At 40.9% G+C, this 21580-nt stretch overlaps 1 protein-coding gene across 1 annotated transcript; it reads left to right on the forward strand.

The window, feature by feature from the left end:
* Window positions 1–324: 324 nt before the first annotated feature.
* ppp1r3b (protein phosphatase 1, regulatory subunit 3B) lies at window positions 325–14700 on the forward strand. The gene is made up of 2 exons (XM_052019582.1): window positions 325–502; window positions 10003–14700. The coding sequence occupies exons 1-2, from the start codon at window positions 489–491 to the stop codon at window positions 10898–10900; spliced, it is 912 nt and encodes a 303-aa protein (XP_051875542.1). The 5' UTR covers window positions 325–488; the 3' UTR covers window positions 10901–14700.
* The last annotated feature ends 6880 nt before the right edge of the window (window positions 14701–21580 follow it).

Here is a 21580-nt window from a genome sequence, read left to right on the forward strand (position 1 = left end):
GGTTACTTAGTCATGATCATGCGATCTTGCTGTGCTGAAATTAACTTTTGTCTTTTTCTATGTTGCAACAGTAATTACATTTGGAAAAAAAATACTATGCTCTATAAATGCAAGTCTTTTCGCCTTACTGGAATGTGTCGGGTTGCTCCAGCAATTGCCTCTGTCGTCGGGACACCTGTACTTTGGCCCGCAGGCACTGAACTGCGCCCTCTGTCGTTAGGCATGAGCTGGTGGCTTCTAGACAGCGGCCCGGATTCCTATTGGGGGAGGGGGGGGGAAATGTTGCGGAAGACCGCGCGCTAATTGGCCGAGGAGACCCATGACGTTTTGGGTGAGGCGGGGCTGAAGTGGAGACTGGTTTGTGGTGGCAGTCCTGACAAAGGGACGAGGAGGAAGGGGGAGCGGAGCGGGGAGTTTGGGTATTGGCCGCTTGGGCAGCCAGCCGTCTCCACAGGCACGGCGGGGCTGCCAGCTATTTCCCCAGCCCTATGAATTACACCAGGTAAGTGAGAGAGGAGGAAATTCCGGCTGGTAGCTAGCGAGCAGAGCGAAGGGTTAGGTTATTACAGACGGTAAATGGCAACAACTCGGTTACTGTGTCTTCATTGGGAGGGTCGGCGACAGATTATTTATGGAAGTTAGAACTGGTTGCATTTTGGAGAGGTAGTGGGTACTTTCTCAACTTCCAACATCCCATTGTTATACATTACGAGGTAGATCATGTGAAAGTAATTCCTCGTTATTTGGGTCTCCTGACTATTCGGACCCCGAACTCCCGTCCATAAGGGACGTGGACAAGTGTTGATCTCCGAGATTCTCCACTGCATGTTGGGGTGGAGCTGAGGATAAGGGGGAGCTTCCAACCCGGGAGAAGATTGTAGGCACCACTTGCATTAAATAATGACTTCATTGCAAGAGTTTGGGGAACTGAACGGCGGAAATGCAACAGCTTTAACATTTAGAGTCTGTGGTGTATCTTAAAATAGAAATTACAACTTTATCTAGTTCAGAGCATGGGATTAAAAAAAAGCAAGATATTTACATTGATCTTTCATGCAGTTTTCTGGATCCAGCTTCTTGTGCATTTCGGTGTATGTCGGTGTGACGTTTGCTCACTCTGCCCGCAAGTTACGAATGCACCCTCGTCCCATTACCAGAAAGGATCTTGACAATCATGATTGAAACACAGGGCTGCAGACTGAGACCGATGTTGAGGGGGCGGGGAGAACTGTCTAAAGACACTTTTTTACCCCCAGAAAAATCCTGGTGGTTGTGCCCATTGTCAATTAGAAGTTAGTTTGGATGCATAGACTTAGTGATTTAAAACATCCTGGGGACAAATGTTGGCGGATCGAATTAGTTGCAGCCTCTTATAAAACCAGTAAATTTTGAGACGTTGAACCAGCTTGTAGTTTTAAAGTTCTTGAGGGATCGATGGCCGACCTTGACATTCCTTTTTCATTTTCACATATATATTGAGGTCTCTGTGGCTTAATTCAGATTTACAGTTGCCCAAACACAAAAATTATTGATGAAGAAAGAAAACTTGTATAGAGTCTTTCAAATCCTTGATGTTCCGGAGTGTTCGACAAATTAGACGATATTGCTGACGTGTCGTCACTCGCAGCTTCAATTCTTGCATTACAAGTGTACACAGGAAAAGTTACCAACGATAGTCTGATAAGTGAGCGAATAACCCATTTCATTAATACGGGTTGAGGATAATTAATGGCCATCATAACGGGAGAATACATCTGTTTTACTTTGACATGGGGACAGGGAATCTTCAGTATCCACATGCCAGGTCAACGTCGCATCTAAATGGTGCTGCATTGAAATATTAGATTGGATTATACAGTCGGATTTCAAGAGGAGGAGTTGAGTTTATGATTTTCTGATTTCATGGAGAGAGTGACAATTGACCCACAGCCGTCACCTTATCAATGTCTTCTGTCTTGCAATTGTCAAACTTGCTATACCCGAACTATTACTTTCATAAATCTCAACTGATCACAAAAGTGTGCAATGTCCTAATTAACAGAAATCAGAATTACAACTAAAAAAAACTGAGTCCAGGGTGTGCTTTAAAAAGCGATTAAGCTACCCCATTTTCTTTTTGATAAAACTTATTTAGGAAATATGAATTCTCATAATGTTCACTTCCAAGCTACTTGGGTCATGAGTCTGGGGTTTCCTAGAGCCAGCTGAATGAACATATCTCCCTTTAGCTGAGGAGCAAGGTGTTGGATGAATCTTCAAGTCTATACTTGTTGCACAAACACCCTAATAATTGTGCACTGTTGCTAAAGTATACCAGAGGAACACTCATAGAAGGATTGCAGCAATTTAAGATACGGGCTTAACACCAGCTGGGAGAGGCTAATCAATGGGCTTTACTGGCAAAACTCACACCCCAAGAATGTATCTTTTTAATTCTATTTATAGATGCAACGTGGTGTCAGGTTGCAGCTCTTGGAATGCTGCTTCAGACGCTCCTTTATGATTTGAATTAACTTAATCACCATGAAGAATTTATAAATGGGATACGTACAGAACATTGGGGCTTAGCCACTTTTACACCCCATGACCCCGCTGTCCGATGACTGGAAAAGCTTGATGACTCAACATCAAGACCCTCATTAGGACTGCAGATTAACCTTTTACTTTATGTGAAAGCATCAAAACAAAGTAAAACACAAACTTCTGAACATTTAGAGTGTCAAGAAGTTGGCAGCTAATCCCATGCCATGAGCCCAGCATTGGTAGACGATAGATTTTACTAATGTTTGAAGGATGAATTTATTTGTCTACATTAGATGAGAAAAACGCATTGATTAGTTTTTGCTTTTAATTTTTGTGTGAACAGTACCAAACGTGTTTGGCCCTTAGCTATATCCTGTTTAGTTGAGCATTCAAAAAAAACTAGAAATATTAATTATAAAAATTACTTTCATTTATATTGTGCCTTTTAGCATTGTCCCAAAATGCCTTGCAGAAGCCTAATCTGACATTGGATCAACGAAGGGAATGTTAGGGCAGCTAACACCATCTCGGTTAGAGAAGTAAGCTTTTAAAAAAAACTTAAAGAACAAAGAAGAGGAGAAGAAATTAAGGGAGGTCATTCAGTACCTTGGGACCCAGACATAACAACACAAAATAGGAGCAGGAGTAGGCAACCAGGCCCCTTGAGTATGCTCTGCCATTCAATATGAACGTGACTGATGCATGCTGGCCTCAACTCCTCTTCTGTTCCAGCTCCCCATAACCCTCAATTCTCCAATCTTTCAAATATTTATCAATCTCCACCTTAAATACATTTATTAATCTGGCCTCCACCACCCTCTGGGGAAGAGAAGTCCAGAGATTCATTACCCTCTGAGAGAAGAAACTTGGTAAGCCTTTGGTAGGGTGAGTGATGTTGAGAATGGACATAGAGCTAGAGTTTGGAGGTGGTAATGGAAATTAATGTTGGGGAGGGATAATGCCATCGATGGGTTTGAACATGAATGAGAATTACCAATTGGTGCATTGGTAAATCAGAAATCAATGAAGGCCAGTGAATGTGGGTGTGATGGGTGAAGCGATGATGTGAGTCTGCATACGTGCAGCTGAGCTTTGGACAGGTTGAAGTTTATGGAGGGTGGAAGCAATCTGTGGCTCTATAATGATAGGAGTGTTCACTGGGTGTCACACTGTTATTTTCCTGTGCAGATGTGGCTGTGCTCATTCTGATCTGTCCCTTTAATCCTTCTCTATTCTGTCTATGTGGAGATATTGTAGGACGGTCATTGTTCATGGAAATTTACTGAATTGTTATTGGTTCTCAGGTTAAAGATTACTTTTGACACTGTATATTGACATTGTTTCACATACTCCAATTCACTGTAGGGGCTCATTATTCTACTTGGTTTTCAGTTTTAGTCAGCCCTGATTCATTGGTAACATCCCTTTCTCCAGTAGGCTTTGAGTTCAAGTCCCAGCTCTGAAATTTGAGAATATAATCTAGGTTAATATTTCAGTATACTTTGTGAATCAGGTGAGCTTATTCACAGTTCATTCTTGACCAGTTTTTTTTAAATTTCCATTATTTTCCTCCTTAAATCAAATTCAGATAATCACAATGCCACAGTGGATTTGAACTCGCCTTTCCTGGATTGTAAATCTAGAATATTAATGAATGTTCATTTGTCAAGCATTAGTTGAGACCGGAAATCTAAATAAGGTATTTTTATTAGTCACGTGTACATCGAAACACACAGTGAAATGCATCTTTTGCGTAGAGTGTTCTGGGGGCAGCCTGCAAGTGTCGCCATGTTTCCGGTGCCAACATAGCATACCCACAACGTCCTAACCCATACGTCTTTGGAATGTGGGAGGAAACTGGAGCACCCGGAGGAAACCCACGCAGATACGAGGAGAACGTACAAACTCCTTACAGACAGTCATAGAAGTTTTTAAAAATAGATTTTAGTTGATAATGAAGGGCATTTTGATCAATGTGGTAACTTATTTACTCAGCTGTTCACTTTTATATAGCTTACCAAAGCTTTCAGTTTATCCAAATTAATTTTTTTTGATTACTGCAGCTAATCGGTTCATTAATTGGTGCTGTTACCTGCAGATTGCTTTTGGTGTGCCGTGACAGATGTCTTTTTGTTCAAATATTTTCTTAAATTCCTGACGTGTTGGGGGAGGGGGAGCAGGATGGATTGGAAAGAGAAAAGAAGAGAAGCCTTGTGTATTTGCACTTCTCTGACCTTGGGAGTTTTGTAGTTAACTGTAGTTTTAAATGGGTTTTTGTTTAGATTAGGCATATTGCCTTAAATTTTTTTTCATCTGGGGATGGTAAACTTAATAATGAGCATGAACTGCTGAAGGTTTCTGTTTCTCCTGTGTATACAAACTGTGTGATTAAACAAGTGGATTGAATTTCATTATGTGAAATTACATTGGTGTTCTGAAACTAAGTAAAGCCCCTAGAAACAGTTGTATGTTAATGTATACAACTAAAATCTTTGATCCACTACTCTGGCCTTGGTTTTGAAAAGCAGCACCATCGATTTGTGGTGATGGGCAAATTTGTAAAAAGTAAATTGGTTTTTAAATTGGCCATTAGTGGGTTTATCTCAAGGTTGTATGGATGTGTCATGCCATTTGCTCTGTGGCGCAGCTGATAGTATCAGGTTTCATTCTGAAGTAATCTTTCCGTGGGGGTGGGGTGCTTTCTTGTTGATAACCCATCGGTTCCAAGGAGTGAGTTACACACCAACAAAGTTGTAGAATGAAAGAACATATCTTTAATGTTGAAAAATATACTATATAAATGTAAAAGGATTCACCTTTGCTTCTCTTTTCTTTAACCTGCTTCACCATTTAATGTTCATGGCTGATCCTTCACCTGGAGTCCATGTTTCCACCCTATCCTCATATCACTTGTTCCTAATGAGTCAAAAAGCTACTCGTCTCAGTTTGGAATTTATGCTGCAACTGTGCATCAACAGGTCTCTGGGGTAGAAAAGATTCAAGAATGTCTTCTTAAGATTGAGAGAAATTCTTAGCTCAATCCTTTATCTAGATGCTACACCCCTCTATCCCCCACCCCTCCCTTCCCCAGTTTGAGACGAAGTGGCCTCTCTGCATCAATTCTTTCATCCCCTTTCAATCTTTGCTGTTTCTGTTAGATAATTTCTCATCTAATCTCCACCGATTGTAACCCCCTTTCTCTTCAGTCTCTCCTCACAGAATTACCTCCTCATCTCAGGAATCAGACTAGGGAATCTACATTTCACTGTCCCCAAGGATACTCTTCCTTTGATATGGAGACAAAAGCTGCCCATGATACTTCCGATGCGGTCTTACCAAAGTGCTGTTTGCAGCAAAGTCTCCTAATTTAATATTCCATCTCCATCAGTAAAAAAGTCTTCATGCCATTTACTTCCTTCATCATTCACAGTCCTTTCTGTTAACTTTCTGCATGTACAAGCATCCCAGAAGCCCTGATTGTTTAAAAAAGACTCAATTTTCTGCTCTACCCACCAAAATGAATGAGCTCACATTTTCCCACATTAACCTCTACCTCCTCACATTTAACCAGTTTACATCCTTTTGGTGATTCTTTGCATCTTCCCTGCATCCAAGGCACTTCACAAGAGTTTAGCAAAAATACCATGATGCCAGAACTGATATGTGGACTGGTGATGAAAGGTTTGGTTAAAGACTTGAGGATTGTCTTAGAAAATGGGAGTGGGTTGAGGATAGATATGTGGAGCATGGAACTGAAGGTCATTGGTGAAGCAATTAAAGTTATGAATTATGGGCTAGAGAAGTTGGAAAGGGAGATGGAGAGGGGGAGATGATATAACCAAGGCTAAGAACATTTTCCAAATGAAGGCCTTGCAGGGCAAGAAATCGGTGTAAGTCAGAGGTGACGTGTGTAATTTAGTTCACAGCCAGTAGTCACTGAGCTCAGACTATGGAGGCTGGTAATGAATGCATTGATAAAGTTAAAGTTGGAAACGATAGGTGAAGAGATTTCAGCAGTGTATGTGCAGAGGCAGGAACAGAGATGAACAATGTTACAAAGGTGAAGCGAGTAGTTTTGCTGATGCTGTTGTGTGGTCAGAGGTTTGCCTCAGTGACAAGTAATGCACCGAGGCTGTGAATAGCCTGCCTGCTGGCTTTTGCATTTGCTGAAGTACTAGAGTGCACCTCAGTCTAAGTTGCTGATTTCAAACCAATGCTGAGGAATAATGAGCTATAATGCAAGTGTAAATTTGTTCTGACCTAACTCCCAGTACACCTTGGCCCTGTCCCTGAAATCAAGAACATCAGTGTTTTATTTTGCTGAACTTATTTTAAAGTAACAACTGGATTATAATTTACTTATATTGTTATGCATAAGTGACATTCGATGTAGTTGCAATACGTCCTCAAAGGCACTTTTTATCCCATTGTCAGGAAAGATTGGGATGGGAGGAGGAAAATTTGTTGAGTCTGATATTGACCATGCCCAACATCCAAGCATTTGAAAATTCTTCTGGGGTCTGGGGGTTCTTCATTCCAGAATTGTTATTTACAAATTTCTTCCTTGCTCATTGACCAAAATAATCAAAGCCCACAAGCTTTATGCCGTTTGATGCAGTTATTCAGAGGGTGGAGTGTCCTAAAGAAAAGTAGTGGTGAAGCGCAAAACTTGACTTTCTATAATGCAATAGGACAAGCAAAAATATTTTGCAGCCAATTAAGTTTTTTTAAGTGTTGTCATTATTGTAATATAGGAATTGTGGCAACTAATTTGGACAGAGCAGAATCCTACAAACAGTGCAAAGAGGGAATGGACTGTTTTTGTTAAGGGACTAACATTTTTCTGGATCACCTGCTTTCTTTGAATATTTACCAAGAGAAACAATCTTGGAACTTTTGCATTCACCAGTAGTTACTTGGACCTCTATTTATCTTTCATTGAAAAGGTGGCACCTCTGAGAGTTCAGCACTCCTGTACTGCACTTGAGAGCCATTGTAGATGTTTGGGCTCGAGTCTCTGGAATAGGACTTGAATTGCCAACCTTCTGACTATGATGAGTGGTGCCAACTGAGCCACAGCTGACGCAGTGGTGATGAATAGTAGAATTGACTGCATATTACTTACTGTCCAGAATGTCGGTCTCAGTGTCCAAATTGTCATCAAGTTATTATTTCAGAGAAGGCAACGGATTAATTGACTCAAATAACTTGGAATAAAAATGCAGTGGAAAATATCTAATTAGCATTAAGTAGGAATGTAATGTAGTTCAACCACTGGAACTATTTAACGGTGTTAGATCTGGAGATGTTGTCCAGAAGATTCTTTGGAAGTCAAGAATGAGGTGCAAATTTTATGGTTACAGCTATTTTATCAGGTGTTCATCATAGTGCAGTTCAGACAGGGTCAGCCTGTACCAGCAAGTAAAGAAGTAACAAAGGAATTTGAGCACATGCTTTCCTTTTGTACTGTCAACTGTCTAAACCAGTTTCAGATAAGAAACCTGTGAACAGGTACTGACTGAGTCACACTTCAGCTTTGCAGACAAAGAAACTACAGAATAATAGAACCAAATGTACTACAAATTACTAAAAGTTTACAGACAAGTAATTATACAGACATGTAAGTAAGTGTAAAGAAGGCTAAAACTACAAAGAAAAACACAATTTAAAAAAACAACAATCTGGACCCTAATCCAACAACAGTTTGTCCAAGTTTGTGGTCTTTTGTCAATAAGTGACTGAAGCATGATGCAGTTAATTTTTTTTTAAACTCTCCTCATCCCCTGTTGGCTTCTCCTGATGGTAAAACCCAAAGCCACCAAACAGAAACTCTGGATAGGGAATAGCAGAGGTAGGTTGGTCTATGTGCTTTGGTTTGCACAGTCCAGCAACATTATAGGGTTTGCTTCCTATTGCATGTTATTGTGTATCATGGAGTCACATGGCACAGAAAGAGGCCCTTAGCCCACCATGCTGATTATCAAGTGCTTATTTACCAGTACTCTGTCCATAGACTTCTATGGCTTGGCAATTCAAGTGCTCATCTTGATACTTAAACATTATAAGAGTATCTTCCTCTGTCACCCACTCAGGTAAATGCATTCCAGATTCCGACCATCCTCTGGGTGGAAAATTAAATTCTTTGTCAGATTCCCTCAATCCTCTGCTCTTTATCCTATATGCTCTCTAGTTTTGGACACCTCTGTTATGGGGAATGTTTCCTTCTGTTTGCTCTGTGTGTGCCCATCATAATTTTGTATTCCTCTGTCAGGTCCCCCACAGCCTCCTCCACTCTAAGGAGAGCAAACCCATCTATCCAGTCTCTCTGCAGCTGAAATGCTCCATTCCAGGCAACATCCTGGTGAATCCTTCTCTGCACCCTCTCCAGTGCAGTCACGTCCTTCCTATAGTGTGGTGACCAGAACTGTATACAATATTCCAGGTGTGGCCTGTGTCTTTATTTTTGCTGTGCATTGTGGAATGCTGCCCTGCACTGGTTGCAGTGATATACACTATTAAATTGAATGTGTACTGTGGAGCCCATAATTCTGAGTGTGAATTATGTTTGCAAGCTTGTTTAAAATTCATTACCACTGCTGCTGAAAATCTCATCGATGCTTTCTATACCTTCTGCACTCTTATCTACACAGTTTTCTTATTACCACCACTTCTATAAACTCGGGATCAATTATTCCATCTTGCTCTTTGCCTATCACTCGATCCTTGCTGATCTACACTGGCTGCTTGTCCCCAGATCATGCCCTCTTCCAGTTCTTCCACCTAACCTCTGTAACCTAACCCATTTGTTCCTCTAACTCTGATCTTCTTTCATATCACCCATCAATCCATGGGGTGGCGCAGATAGTAGAGCTGCTGCTTTGCAGTGCCAGAGACGTGGGTTTGATTCTGATTTTGGGTGCTGTCTGTGTGGACTTTGCATGTTCTCCTGTGACTGCATGAGTTTCCTCTGGATGTCCCTAGTGGGTAGGTGACTGGTAGAATCTAAGGGGAATTGATGAGAATGTGGCAAGAACCCTTTGTTTTATAAAAGAAAAGGATTAATGTAGGATTCTAGTTAATGGGTGGCCTCCAGTCAGCGGGGACTCCGGTGGGCCGAAGGGCCTGCTTCTGTGCTCTATGGCTCTACCACTGGTAGCAGAGTATACAAGCACCTGCTGTCTGGAACACCCCCCAACCTTCTGTCTCATCACATCTCCCACTACCTTTAGATCGTGTAATCTTCCCTTGGTATCTTAGCATTCATTTTCTCTGCAAAACATGCTGGGACTCCTCTTCCTGTTACAAATGGCATGTAACTGGTTGAATGAAATGGAAGGAAAAGATTAGCATTAAATGAGTGGAAAAATTGCTATACTTTGCTTGGTAAATGGCTGTGGAAAAATTCATCCTCACTTGTGTCTTGGATGTAACAACCAACTCCTTTTCCCCAGTTTAATGTTGTTTCTTTGTTTCCTCCAGCATGCTTGAGATCTTATCTCCTACATCTACCATGCCAATTGACATCACTATGCAGCTCTACCTTCCTCCTCCATTCAAGCAATTGAGCTACACCCGAAAGAGAGCGCTGAAAGTAACCCAACCACTACGGCCATGCATCCACCTTCATCTTGGTGAAGATACACCGGCTAATAAGCACAGAACCAAGGAGCAGAAACGTGTTTCCTTTGCTGACAGTAAGGGCTTGCCCTTGACTGCAGTTAAGTTCTTTGATTTGCACAGTTTAGATTTTTCCCTCGGTATCGATGAGTTGATCAGTAGTTTAGTAGACCTAAAGACAGCAGACAAAAACAGCCTGCTCTTAGATTTTGCACAGCCTACTTCTGATTTCCTGGATTTCAAGAACCGTTTGGAAACTGACTCTGTCTGTCTTGAAAATTGCTTGTTACAGGAGGATAAGATTATGGGGACTATCAAAGTGAAAAATATTGCATTTGAGAAGTCTTTGAAAGTTAGAATAACATTTGACACTTGGAAAACGTTGCAGGACCACGAATGCTGCTACGTCCACGATCCCTACGGTGGCTCGGATAGAGATACTTTTACGTTTGAGATCCGTTTGCCAGAATACATTGCCCCACATGAAAGAATAGAGTTTGCCATCTGTTACGAAAGTGGAGGGAAGACCTTTTGGGATAGTAACAAAGGGCAAAATTACAGGTTAATCAGATCGGAGCTGAAACACACTCCGGAAATAGGCAAAACAAATCAGCCACTGGATGCTTTATTGACTGATTCTGACCAAGTGTCAGGGTATGGGATTGAGTTTGATCGCTATGGAGGACTCAAATGTTCCTATGGTCTGTTCCCTGAATGGCCCAGCTATGCTGGTTATGACAAGATTGGACCATATTACTGAGCAGATTATTTGGGAACTACTTGGTTTTAAATTTGTTTTTCAATGCACATCTGCTGGTTTATAGTAGCCTCAAGCATAGTAAAGCAGGTGCAGGTTATAAACATCAACATGGGCTTTGCCAGCATGTCAGAATCTTGGTCATTTATTAAATCTGTTGTGTCAGTATGCAAGCTTGTGTTGTAAATCAGAATACAAGTGCCTTCTGAAGATCACAGTGCTGCTTCACCTAGAATACAGAGTGCCCAACTTTTGGATGCTGTGTGGCAAGTTGATTTTCAGTAAGTTTTATAATTGTTCTGAGATACTGATCAATTTGAGGATGCCCTTCAATCAGTTCTGAAATGTTCCAGGCTTTCTGACTCTTCCCAACTGCCTCCAAAGTATTTCAGGAAGCTCTTATTGTGCAGTTATCAACAGCTGGAATGAACTTGTGGGTATTGTAATGGCGGTCACTACAAGCCATGTCTAGATGAATAAGCGAATAATCTTTCTCAACTTTTTTTTTACAGAAAAAGCTTGGCTTGTTTAAAATTGATTGCAGGTTTACTGTTTGAACAAAGATCCTGTTATCAGTCTTATGGCTACGTAGACTTCTACATTTGCAAATGCAAACCACTGCAGAGCTGTGTTGATTCTGGTCAACAGACTTGATAGCAAACTAGTTTGATCAGTTTTAACTCTCTGGAAAAAGTTGAACACATTCATATTCAGTCACGTAGAAATTTTGCCACAGATAATTGCATTAATTATTTCTCACTTGTACATTAGTTATCACAAAAAAATCTAAACTGGACTTCCTTAAAGTTCTGCACATTATAGCTGAAGATCTTGTGTAGAAATGTTTTATTGACTGCTGCTTCAGTGCAATTCTAATTAGTGGCTTATTTTGAATTGAGAGTCACCCTCCTCATCTGGAGAGGAGCTTGCAAAATGTGCACCAGTGACTGTTTTTGTTATGGATCAATTAAGCTACTTGCCAAAACTGAGCCTATATAACTCTGCCTTTGAAACTGAATCATTATGAGCAAGCAAGAATAAGCATCATCTGTTGATGACCTGTAGGGACTGTTGGCTAAGACACAGCTCCTCAGGTTTGCACCCCTCCAGTTTCACACCCGAGTAACTATTTCTATCATAGCAAACAAATAAAGTGGTTAAACTATTCCACTTGGATGGATGTAAGGATATGCTGAATCACAGGAAGATTAATGTTGTAGTTTCTGAATGGGTGCTGTCCATGACAACCACTCCCATTGCTAGCCCCAAAGGCAAGAATCAGTGATGGAGCTGGGGAATTGCTGCCTTTGCCCAGTAATGCTGTCAATGAGTAAGCTGTCCAAGAGCCCCAACAAGTGCTTCTCAGGTAATTGACTTAAAGTTCAGTCTGCAGCAGAACATTGAGCTCTAGTCTCCAGCACTTTAATTCTCCATTCCAATCCCACTCCTTCCTTAACCACCTCCAATGTTCAATATAGCTCAGTGTAAATAATTTTTAAAAAATTGTAGATGCTGCAAATCTGAAGTTCTGATGCTAGAGTTCTGAAGAAGGATCTTTGACCTGAAACATTACTCTATTTCTCTTTCTCTGGAGATGTTGTCTGATCTGCTGAGTGTTTCCAGCAATTTCTGTTTTTATTGCCGCTCAAAGTGAGCTTGATGTTTTCTGGGCCTGTACTCAATGGAGTTCAGAAGGATGGGAGGGGGGAATCTCATCGAAATCTACTGGATACTGAAAGGGCCTGGATAGAGTAGATGTGGAGAGGATATTTTTAGTCTAGGATCTTAGGGCACAGCCTCAGAATAAAGGGTTGTCCCTTCAAAACTGAGATGAGGAGGAATTTCTTCAGCCAGAGAGTGGTGAATCTGTGGAATTTGTTGCCAAAGAGGGCTGTGGAGGCCAAGTCATTGGGTGTATTTAAGGCAGAGACTAACAGGTTCTTGATAAGGGGGTTATGGGGAGAAGGCAGGAGAATGGGGTTTAAACAAAAATCAGCCATGATTGAATGGTGGAACAGACCAATGGGCTGAATAGTCTAATTCTGCTCCTATATCTTATGGCCTTATGGTATCAGCACTTCGTCTTTCTTTTGGCTTCATTACAGTCTCTGAGTTCAGCTCAGTTCAATATGATTCTACTATCCCATTTTGCATATAAACTAGACCAGTCTTTTGTCTTTTACTGCCCACTTCTGCTTTACTGCATCAGCTCTATTTGCCATTTAATCTCTTCTACCTTCCACCCTACAGGCCTTCCCTCTTGGTCTTTCCTCTTCTCCCTTCTTTCTCTGTAACTTTTTTTTCTTTTTCCATTTTTGATAGGTCATTGATCTGAATCACTAATCATTGCTTGCTCCACAAATATCACCTGACCTTACTGAGTATTTCCAGCATTTTTGGTTCCAAAGATTCTTTTTTTTTGGTCCCAATCCCACGACTTCTGAAACACGTTAAATGCAATATGATTTCAATACAATTTATTGCAGTGATTGTCCATTACAGTTCATGGTTTCCTACAGTGAGGGCCATTGAGCACGTATTAGCCACACAAAGTTTGCTGATCTTCCTTCTTCACCTGCATAAAGCACATAATCCTTGAACATGTCTCAAAACAACAAAAGAAAAGTTCTGTTTTTATGTGTGACATTCTAGGCAGTTAGCTACTGCTTTAGGGAATGTGTTACACAAGTCTTTCCTTCATACTTCCTAAAGCTGCAAAATCATTTGCTTTGGCTGAGAATTTCAGAAATTATGGCCTTACTTATCTTTTCCAGTGTTAAGTCATAAGATCTTAGTTATAATATTATTAACGCAGAAGAGGACACCATTCAGCCCATAAAGTTTGTGCCAGCTTGAGTGGAGTAATACTATCCATTTCATTTCCTGCTCTCTTCCCCAAGTACCTATCTCAAGTACCTATCCAATTCGCTTTTGATTCTGTTTCCTTCACCTCTCCAAGTGTTGTCTTCCATTCCCCTGGCTGTCGAACCTTTCACGAACCAAAATAGCTTGCCCTCTCTGCAAACCAGTCACTTTGATTAAATTTCCTCTCACCCACTTTTGCTCCAAAAACAACAACCCTAGCTTCTCAAGTTAAATCTAATAACTGAAATCCCTCTATCCTGGAACAATTCCTTTCTATGCCTTCTCTGGGATCTTCATATCCTTCCTAAAGAATGACCAGAATTGAGTGCAATATTTTAGCTGTGGCCTGTCCCATTTTTTTTTGTGCAAGTTTCACATAATATCCCTACCATTGTACTGCTTCTATGGATCCTATATGCACTTCCATAGGCACAGATTTATGTAAATATCCTCTATGCTGCCCAGCCTTCAACTGTAGATCTCAATTCTAACCCCCTGTCCCTGCAGAGTTGGTATTTGCAGCAAAGCCTAACTGCAGCTATGGTGGGCAGAGAAGTTTTCTAATTTTTTTGTTTTGGCATGTTGGTTTGGCCAACCATCTGGAGAGACTTGCATTCATTTAGTTTTAAAGGAGTCTCTCAAGGTCTAGTGTTTTATTTTAGTTCAATTTCACAAGGAGTCCTGTGAAATTGAACAAAAATCTGACAAACCTTCCACAGATGAACATGTCATACTTTTTTTGTTTAGTGAGTTACAGGAGACATTGAGTCAAGTTGCAAATGGACTACAATCCAGTTGATTGGTGAGCTGGCCCAAAGGACAGAATGGCTTCTGATACCCATTGATAAATGTACTTTGTGGCTGTTGTACAATTTCTGCTGATCACTGACCTATGAACAATATTGTGTTTATGCTTTATACAATAAAGATTGTCTTCAAGTCAAATTCTTCACTGAGTTTTTTGTGGCTCAAAATGATCTTTTAAACCAGGTTTCTTACCTGGCTGAGCAAGTTTTATCTAGTAACCACTACCTCAAGTGTATTGGGAACTGGGATGGCAGGGAGATGGAGAGGAGTACAAACAAGGCAAAGCTGACGCAAGAACCCAGCCTGTAATTGCAGTAATCGAACACAAGAAATGTCTTTTCTGGCACATGTTGCACCAAATGTTTGATTGATTGCTTGTATGATAATGCAAACTATTTATTCCCTCTTCACTGTTTGATCACATAGGCATGGGATTAGACTTGCATAAGATTTTCTTAATATTTGTCTTCTGTCCAGCTGGGGCACAGAAAAAAATGTCTTTTATGGGCATGAGTTGCTGTTAGTTTGATCATCATCTTTCTGAAACTATTAGAAATATGCCCGTGTCTCATTGGGAACAACATTTCTCAAGTGTCTCAATTTTAGCCAATTCAGCAATTGTTTTGAACCTTTTGATATTGTTCTGGTGTCGTCCTGCACCTTATCTTTTGGTATAGACACTGTTAGACACTCCCATCCCCGCAACCTCACAGACTTGGATAGTGCAGTTCCTCTTTGATCTTTATCTTCAATGCTGTGCTGTCAGGAGTTGGAAACTTCTTATTACCTTCTAACAAGATGGAAGTGACATGTTTAAAACTAATGACGTTCAGCATAATCAGTGCATCCCTCTCCTTCAGCCCCATGTCCCCAGCCCCTTCAAAAAAAAGCATGTGACTATGAGATTCATGCTTTGGTTACAGATTAGACTGAGAATTTTGTTTTGAAAAAGGATTAAATATGGGTAGGAGACTATAGTGAGGAGAACTGTATGTAACATTAAGATAGAATTTTAAAATTACAGTAAGCAAAACTAGTCCTGGTATCATCACAAAACAAAAATTTGCAAGACCACTTGATTGAATGGAAGGATGAATTCTTGACCAGCAGCCAGTTTAGCACATTTAGCTTTCAGAAGCAGTTCCCTCCCTAACCTACTTTTTGCTTGTGCTCTTCCTGTCAATTTTTTTTAACCAAATAGGTAGGGAGGGATGAGCTCAAATAATGCAGGACATCAAGGTTGCAAATGAATACTAGCTTTGAAAATAAATCAGTTATGAATAGCAATACCAGACTTGGAATTTGAGCCTTAGGAACTGTGAGAAATTTGATAAACAATTGGGAATTAATGTGTCAGAATCAATTACAATAGAACATGATGAACATAAATAGAATTAGGTCATTCAGCCCCATGTGCTGCTCCACGACTCAATGAGTTCATGACTGATCTCTTGCCTCAGCACCATTTTCCAATACTAAGCCTATACTCCTGGATTCTATTAATATCTAAAAATCTATTGATCTCAAATATACTGAGCAACTGAGCCTCCACAGCCACCTTGGGTAGAGAATTCCAAAGATCAGAATCAGGTTTGTTAACACTGACATGTTGTGAAATTTGTTTTGCGGCAGCAGTACAGTGCAAGACATAAAAATGACTAAGTTACAAAACTAAATAAATAGTACAAAAGAGGAATAATGAGGTAGTGTTTGTGGACTGTTCAGAAATCTGATGGCAGAGGGGAAGAAGCTGTTCCTGAAATGTTGAATGAGAGTCTTCAGGGTCCTGTACCTCTTCCGCAATGGTAGTAATGAGTAGAGGGCATATCCAGGATGGTGAGGATCCTTAGTGATGGAAGCCGCCGCCTTGACGGACTGCCTCTTGAAGATGTCCTGGATGGCGGAGAGGATTGTTCCCGTGATGGAGCTGGCTGAGTCTACAACCCTCTGCAGCATCTTTCAATCCTGCACACTGGACCTTCCACACCAGGTGGTGATGCAACCAGCCAGAATGCTCTCCACTGTACATCTGTAGAAATTTGCAAGAGTCTTTGGTGACACACTGAATCTCCTCAAACTCCTAATGAAGTAGAGCTGTTCCCTGGCTAAATAAATTTCTCCTCTGTTATGACTGGCCAATCCCTTATTTTAACAGTGTGACTCCTGATTTGGACATCCTGGCCAAACAAAACATTTCCACATCTACTCTGTCAAACCCTGTAGGATGAGCACTTGTGGCCATGTGTTCTGAAGGAATTAGATGAAGGCAGTGTGCTATTTTTCCTATATTAAGGTGAGGTTACGGACTTTAGGATGGGAAGAAATCAAAGGCTTGCTTTCAAGGAGAAGAGTGAGATGTCTGCTACAGTAAATGTGAAAACTCGGGTTCATATTTAATGGTGAATGATTAACCTGATTCCATCTATTTAAAATATTACCCATGTTTACATGGAAGGGATTGTCCCAGCTGCTGGTAGATCCATCAAGACAATCTGACTATTGATGCTGAGCCCATGCCATGTGTCCCATGTTATACTGTATAAAATCCAGTCATGACCTGAGTGAAATGCATGCAGAGTTGGTTTGACTTGTTCAGCAGACAAAGCACAGAAGTGTTTTAATCCTTCTGCATTGACACTGGTTTTCCCCAGAGTAAATTTTGAGCTCAGCTGAGTAAAACACCAGAGAGTGATTTCTTTGCCCCCAAAGGGTTGTGGAGACTAGATCAGTGGAGGTATTTAAAAAGGAGGTAAATAAATTTTTGAAAGATCGGGTAATTGAGGGCTATGGGGAACTACCACAAGAGTTGGGGCCTGGGGTAGATCAGTCATGATCATATTGAATGGTAGGGCAGGCTTGAGAGGCCAGCTGGCCTACTCCTGCTCCTGCAAATGCTTAATCCAACCACACAAAGTTCTGTAGTCCCTGTGAAAAGTGGATAGAACAAATGAAGAAGGAATGCTTAGTCATTCCTAGTTCTTGGCTTCAGCAAATGGCTACATGAACTTCACCTCACTTCACCTCTATTGAGGGTTTGTTCTGTGTCTCCTTATCCATATAATTTTCAATCCCATTCTTAGAGTTTTATTTAATTCTTAAGGTGAATTGTTTGCCCATGGTTAACTGTTTGATCCCAGTATTTGTTTGAGCTTGATCATTTGAAATTTCAAATAATGGTTAAATATCTGCAGTTTTCCATTCAATCTATTGGACATATTTAAAATTTCTGGACCAGAATAAATTCATTTGATCTGTGGAAGGTAATACCTTTTTTAAGCTTTAGCTGGCATTCTTTCAACTATCTATCCACTTATTCTTCCAGTAATCTGTAAATACAGTGGTCATCTGATCATGTGACCTGGGGAGGGACTTAGAATATGGAACTATGATAGTCTCCTTCACTGTTCTAAACTATCTGGCTGACCACATCTGTACCAGCACTTTGTTGGAGCAATCCAAGCCTAATCCACATGCCCAGAGCCCTCCCACCACCTGCCCCACCCCACAGCAGGTATTTTTTTCTGATTTAATTATCTCTTCTTTTCGTTTAAAGGCCTGAAGGTTTCAGTCTCAATCAGTCCTTATGATGTATTTCATACTCCAACAACACATTGCATAAAGGAATTTTTGCAAACCTCTCCCCTTCCTTGGTGAATTGAAAATTAATGTGCCCTCTTTTCTGTAAATCTCTGTTATTAATGTTCACTGTTCTTCTCCTGATCTAAACTTGGCATTGCCAGTGCTTCTTTTCACAGCCTGACCTAATAGTTACAAAAGTGCTTTGCTCCATCTGTCTTCAGAAAGAACCAATGTAATTCTGCTCTTTTGAAGTGACATTCAGCAGCATGTAACTGGATGCATTTATTATGGGAGCATACTCTAGCCTGGGAGGGGATTGGAGGAGTGAAATGTATTGGATACCATAAAGTAAACATTCAGTGTGTTTTGTATTCTGTTACTGTGGTGACACACAGCAATGCCAACTAATTCTTGATCAGTATTTGTACTCCACCATTGCCTTCAAATTTTGTTAAACAATAGCAGATTGTCCTTGTCACCAAATGCTTAGCTGATACTTGACTATTGCTGTAAATTAGAAGTGGCGTCTCTACTCTCTCTCTCCACATATTGGCACCTGAGGTTCTAGCTTGCCTTGTTCCAAAGTACTGGGTGCTCTGTCATTTACAGGCTGCAGAACAAATATTGATATTTAATGGTGTTAGTGGGTGAGTGAGTGATTAGCTGAGAGCCTCAATCAACAAGGAAGTAAAATACAGCACAGTTAATGCTGCTGCCTCACAGCTGCAGATGCCTGGATTCGATACTGACCTTGGGTGCTGTCCCTGCACAGCTAAATGCTTCCCTCTGACCATGTGGGTTTCCCCTGGGTACTCTAGTTTTCTCTCACATCCCAACAATATGCTGGTAGGTTAATTAGGAGAAATGAATCAAAGGGCAACTGATGGGCATGTGTGAGAGAGAATGAGTTGCAGGCTTAGACAGAAAAAAGAGGGGGGAATGGAAATAATGAGTTAGCTTCCCTAGGAGCTGACATGAACCCAATGGGCTGAATGGCCTCCTTCTGTTTTGTAATACTTGGAAGTATAAAATATGAAATTGATTGGATAGTGATGAGCCCATGAATGTTCACAGACCATGCTTTAAATCTGATATTTAGTTACTACTGCTCAATCTATGTCTCATTTGTTTATGTATTTGAATATTAAAGCCTGCTTCAGACATTTTGTAATCCAGAGAAAGCATTTCATACACTGTTTTTCATAGGCTCTCAGGCTGTTAAAGATCATTTCACAGCCAATGATGTACACTTACTCTTGGAGTCAGTTTATGCAGCCAATTTGTATTCAGCAGGATCCCAGGAGTAGCTAGTGAGATTCATAATTTGATCATCCACTTCAGTTACATTCGCAGAGGGATAGAAATTGGCCTAGACCCTGGTGAAACACACACATACAGACATTGTTCCACCGTGGCAGTCTTATCTTGCACTTTTCTAACACATTTACCACTGCAGCAAAACACACCCATAAACATGCACGGTGCACACCCATATAGCTCTTCCACCATGGCAGCCAACTTCTTTAAACTTATTGATGAACACCGTTTCCTCTCTCTTGAAGGATGAGGCGTTGAGGAATTGCCATCTGGCTCAACAAATGGGAGAGGCATCTTCTGAGCAAACCATCCGACTCATTTGCAGGAGATGGTGCTGACACTTATGGTCTCTGTTGTGCTGGAGCCAATAACCCATGGAAGATGCAAATTGATGGTGGGATATGGTATGTAGATATCTCAGTCATCTTTTCAGATCCCTTCTCCCCCCAAATCACTTTATCTTTCACTGCAGTCCAAATATGTTCATCAGTGCCCCTCTTACTAGTGCCTTCCCGTCATCGTTACTATGTTTCTTTTTCCTTTATCACTGCTGATTTGTAGGAGATCCCACCTCATCAGGCAAACCCCCAGCCCACTGCTGAGGAGAAAGACCAATGGTGAAGGTGAGGGCTGCATTAAAATGTCTGGAACCTCCAAGCACCAGATCCAATCTTGCCACCTCATAGCATATAGAGGACGCTGAAGCAGTACATATTTCATGAGATCCTTGGCACTGGCTGACCACACCAAAATCAGGGACCAGGGCCGCAGGTGTGTCAGCTGTGCAGAGTGAAGTCACGTGGAGTTCTGTTCATAAGGAGTCAGATAAGGCGTGCAAGAGGGCATCCTAGACGTAAAGGCTAATGCAGGTGCATACAATTGTGCTTTCAACATTTTCTAGACTGGCCTGTAGGGGAGTCCTTCTTTTCAGGTTTTAAAATGAGCCTGCTGAAGAGAAATGGGCATCTGCGTGCTGGCAGGTGTAAACTCACCCATGCTATAGCAGCTGATTTCAACTTTAATGGCAGCACAAAATTTACTGTTGTAGTGGAAGCTTAGATCAGTGCCAGCGAATAAGGATTTACTTATTGACATGGGCTTTGTGTCTGCAACAGTAGAGGTGACATCCAGCTTTGACCAACATCATGCATCGTTGCCTGAAATGATATCTCTTTGCCTTGTCACTGGAAATCCTGAAAGCACATGGTGTCAAAATCAGGTGTCACTGCCTGAACTCTTGCTTCCCTGCTCATGTTTAGAGTCAGAGAAATAGAGTCCACAAAGAGAAAGTTCAGGCTATGAGGTATGCCATGACAACATGTTCAGAGGGACCCTCTGTTCTAGTTCACCAGTTTAGGGCTGAGCCCTCATAATGACCATGTGTGGAGCAGAGCACAATGTTGATGAGATGTGAGACTTTCTCTGGCGTGTGGTGGAGGGCCAAGCACTAGAATCTCATTCTGGGGACCCTAATGGTGGTTTATTACCTCCCTTAAATAGCACAAGTGCAGTGTATAGGCATGTGTTTAAAACCTCCTTTCCTGTGCATGGCCCATATTATTTCTTAATCAGAAAAATACAGCATAATTTAAATGGTTCAGAAGGAGCATTGTATGGTGAATTGCATCATCTAGGCAGCTCAATATGTTGCTTGCAACATGTCATGCACAAAGTATTGGTGACAATTCCAGCTGCTGAGCTAATTTACCATTTTTCAACGATGCATGTGCAAATGATGAGATTTTTAATCATGCTGTGTTAAGTAAGCAAGTACTCTGTGATAGAGTTTCCAGGCTAAAGTGTTTTAATACTCTGTAGTTTGCAATTTATTTTGTTTGTGAATGAAAAAAACCATACAAACAGTAATCTTCCCATTTTTCATTACTAGTGTGATCACAATGTGAATAATAAAATATAGAAATAGATCACTACGCTGAATAGCCACAGACACATCTACAGTAAACTAGCTCTGTTCTACATCAAGAGTTAATGTGAAGGACATAAATGCTTCAGTAATAAGACAAAAAGAGGTCAGTGAATATTGGGTGAAGGTATAAGGAAGGAATGTGGATGAGCAGGAATGTTGTCAGACAATCTGGATTAAATGGACAGCAG

This window comes from Pristis pectinata, chromosome 7 (assembly GCF_009764475.1).
Source record: "Pristis pectinata isolate sPriPec2 chromosome 7, sPriPec2.1.pri, whole genome shotgun sequence".
In the NCBI taxonomy this organism is placed as follows: Eukaryota; Metazoa; Chordata; class Chondrichthyes; order Rhinopristiformes; family Pristidae; genus Pristis; species Pristis pectinata.